Below are 3,472 nucleotides of genomic sequence, written 5' to 3' on the forward strand. Positions count from 1 at the left end.
GATTAGGTTTTAATAATGAATGGTGATACAAATTGTCAATGCTAATAATGAATGACAAAGAAAGCTCAGCTGGCTACAACCGCAGACCAAGTCCTTTGGTTTTGTGGATTAATTAAGAATAGGGACAATATAATTCTCTCAGCAAAAACAAAAAATTAAGAACGTCTTTGAGGTTAACGACTAGTAGTTTCATCCTAGCCGTTGATTGCTATATCATTAGTTATCTTATTGTTTATGGGGTTTATTCGATAGATTAATTGTTTATTTATTTGGAGGTTTACTAGTCAAATTTCGAGATGCTATCTATGTAGTTCTAGAATCAAAACACTAAACACATATATCTACATAGTTTTAAGGTTAATTGCAATTGTGGATAATTATTATTATTTTTGGTCTAGTTGACTGGGCAGTTAGTGCATGTCGGTCAATAGAGACTGTAAAATATGATTAATCGTATTAGAGCATGTAAATATGGATGGTGGCATCTTGATTGGAATATTTCAAGATGTAAAATCATTTTGCTACAATATGAAAATGTAAAATCTTAGGCGCCACGCCACAGTTCATTTTTAATTAGTTGGGACCCACAAATAGAGATCCTCTTATAGAAAAGCTTATATAGAATAATACTAGTTCTTTCACGCATGTGACAATTGGTTTTATTTTTTATTTTATTTTTAGAATTAAGAAAATATAATATGAGTAGTTATGTTCTATAAAAATAAGACTCACTATTTGATTTTGTTTTTAATTTTAATGTTTTTAGTATAAAAAAAATGTGAATTTACTATATTATCCTCATTTAATTAATAATTTCAATTCTTAATGTTTGAATTAACCAAGAGTATTTTCTGATATTTTGAATGTTTCACAATCCTCTGTCTTTTGCTTTATATATATAGATTCTATCGTCAGATTTATTTATATTCTCATATTGTAAATTCATATTATTTCCGGTACTAATTTTGTCTATATTTGTATGATGTACATTCTTGCATGAATATTAACTGAGTACACCCTACTACCAAACTATTTATTGAATTGCTAATTTACCCTAATATAAAATGACCAAAAAAGATATATTGAATTGTGAAACAAATAAAATTTTAATAAGTACACTTTACTCACTATATTCAACCCTTATCAGACGTAAAAAAGTCTTCGTATTGCTTGGTGTTTACGAATAACGTAGCGAGTACTAGTTGATGATAGATATTATGAAATTAAAGATTTTGATGAAATCCAAAATATGAAAAGAGGGCACAAATTCATGTAAAAAGAGAAAGCTAGTTTAGGATTAGTATTAGAGTGTTGTATTAGGGCTATTTTTGATAGTTAAATAGAGTATACTTAGTTAATTTTACATTCGAATTAAAATATTAAGATTAATTTATATTATAAAGTATACTCAATTAATTTTAGAATTTCAGCACTCTATTTATAAAATTAATTTAAAAACCAGTGTGCGGAGTAAACAAGGCAACAAAGTCGCAATGCACTCTTGGGCCCTGTGTCATCAAAAAGACAAAGAGAAAATGTCGCAATGCAAGAAATGCATTAACTAAGGTCGTTGAAATTCAGACCAAAAAAAATAGGTTAACTAATTATATATAAAGATAGACATAGACAGATAGACAGAATGAAGGGAAACAAGAAGACATAGCCGCAGCTAATAATACATAGACGCATAGATACATAGATTATAGATGGCGGGTGAGAAAGAAAAGGTATGCGTGACTGGGGCTGGAGGATTTGCCGCCTCTTGGGTCGTTAACCTTCTTCTCTCAAAGGACTATGTTGTTCATGGAACAGTCAGACAGCCAGGCCAGTCTCTCTCTTCTCTTCTCTTAGTTGGTTTATATATATATATATATATAAAATTTATTAAAGATGTGTATTGATGTGCAGGGGACAGCAAGTATGCTCACTTGAACAAGCTTGAGAAAGCATCAGAGAACTTGAAACTGTTCAAGGCAGATCTGTTGGACTACGACTCTCTGCGTGCGGCTGTTGAAGGATGCAGTGGAGTCTTCCATGTTGCCAGTCCTGTACCAGCTGCTCATAGTGTTGCAGATCCTGAGGCAAGACTATTATATTTAATTAATTAATTTTCTTAAAATATAAATCAAATTGTTATATGTATTTAGACCTCAAAGTATACAAGTTATGCTGTTTTTATTTACTATTATAATTCAAACTGTCCTGCTCCTTGCAGGAGTTTCTTGAACCAGCTGTAACGGGAACGCTTAATGTACTCAAGGCTTGCGTCGAAGCCAAAGTGAAGAGAGTTGTTGTTGTGTCCTCCATAGCCGCTGTTGTTATGAACCCTGACTGGCCTAAGGGTCAAGTCAAGGACGAAACCTGTTGGTCTGTTCCTGAATATATTAAAACGACCAAGGTAATTGTCCATTTTGACTTATATTTGGTGGATGAAGAACCTCACTTTTATGCTGAAGCCAGACCATTAATTTTGTGTTACAGAAATGGTACTATCTTTCAAAAACAGAAGCAGAAAGACAGGCTTTGGATTTTGGAAAAAGAAATGGAATTGAGGTTGTAACTGTTTGTCCTTCTGTCATTTTGGGGCCAATTTTGCAATCCAATTTGAATTCCAGTAGCCTTCTGCTTGTTGGGACTGTAAAAGGTATCTCTATCTACTTAGCTCTATATCATATCATATCATATCATACTTGTTTGTTTCAAATTTAAATAAATAAACAAGCTTAGTCTGATACTGTGAGTCTGTAGGTGGGGTTGAGTCATTGGGATACAATTACTGGACGTTCGTGGATGCTCGTGATTTTGCTGAAGCACTGCTTCTTGCATACAACAAGTCTGAGGCCGGAGAGAGATATTTATGCACATCGCACGCTATCGGTGCAGAGGAGGTGGTGGAGAAGTATTTGAGGCCTGCATATCCTAAGTACAGCTATTCCAAGATGTAAGTTTTTTTAACCCTCCAATATTTTTCTTCACCTCTCAGTTTGTGCGCCTTAACCATCCATGTTGATGTTTACTGAGATGCCTTGCCTTTGTATTGCCAGCCTTACCCACACAGAGGAAGAAAAAGAGCACCTCAGTTCGGAAAAATTGCAGAGGTTGGGTTGGACTTTCCGGCCTGTGGAGGAAACTCTCATTGATTCCATTGAAAGCTACCGGAAGGCTGGAATTGTGGATTAGAAAAAATTCACATGTTTATTGTATCTTCCCTATCATCATATGCACAGTGAAGATAATAATTTCGCTATGATCATCATCAGCATTCTTAGCAATCTCTGCTCTCATTTTGAATTGCACACGTGATGTCTCAGAAATATATAATATCATAAAAGATTTCATATAACACTAGCACTCTTTTAAATCCTTCTATAGTCAAATTAAATCTCAAATCAAATGACCAAATGCGTATAACGCCTCGTGTTAGGATTCCAATGGTTTCCAACCAATAAGACCTATTACTTTAGGAAACGCA

At 33.8% G+C, this 3,472-nt stretch overlaps 1 protein-coding gene across 1 annotated transcript; it reads left to right on the forward strand.

Annotated features, from left to right (window-relative positions):
• On the forward strand, positions 1,634 to 3,345 carry LOC18776233 (cinnamoyl-CoA reductase 1). The gene is made up of 6 exons (XM_020563351.1): positions 1,634 to 1,824; positions 1,909 to 2,081; positions 2,216 to 2,398; positions 2,482 to 2,644; positions 2,749 to 2,941; positions 3,045 to 3,345. The coding sequence occupies exons 1-6, from the start codon at positions 1,707 to 1,709 to the stop codon at positions 3,178 to 3,180; spliced, it is 966 nt and encodes a 321-aa protein (XP_020418940.1). The 5' UTR covers positions 1,634 to 1,706; the 3' UTR covers positions 3,181 to 3,345.

This window comes from Prunus persica, chromosome G5 (assembly GCF_000346465.2).
Source record: "Prunus persica cultivar Lovell chromosome G5, Prunus_persica_NCBIv2, whole genome shotgun sequence".
In the NCBI taxonomy this organism is placed as follows: Eukaryota; Viridiplantae; Streptophyta; class Magnoliopsida; order Rosales; family Rosaceae; genus Prunus; species Prunus persica.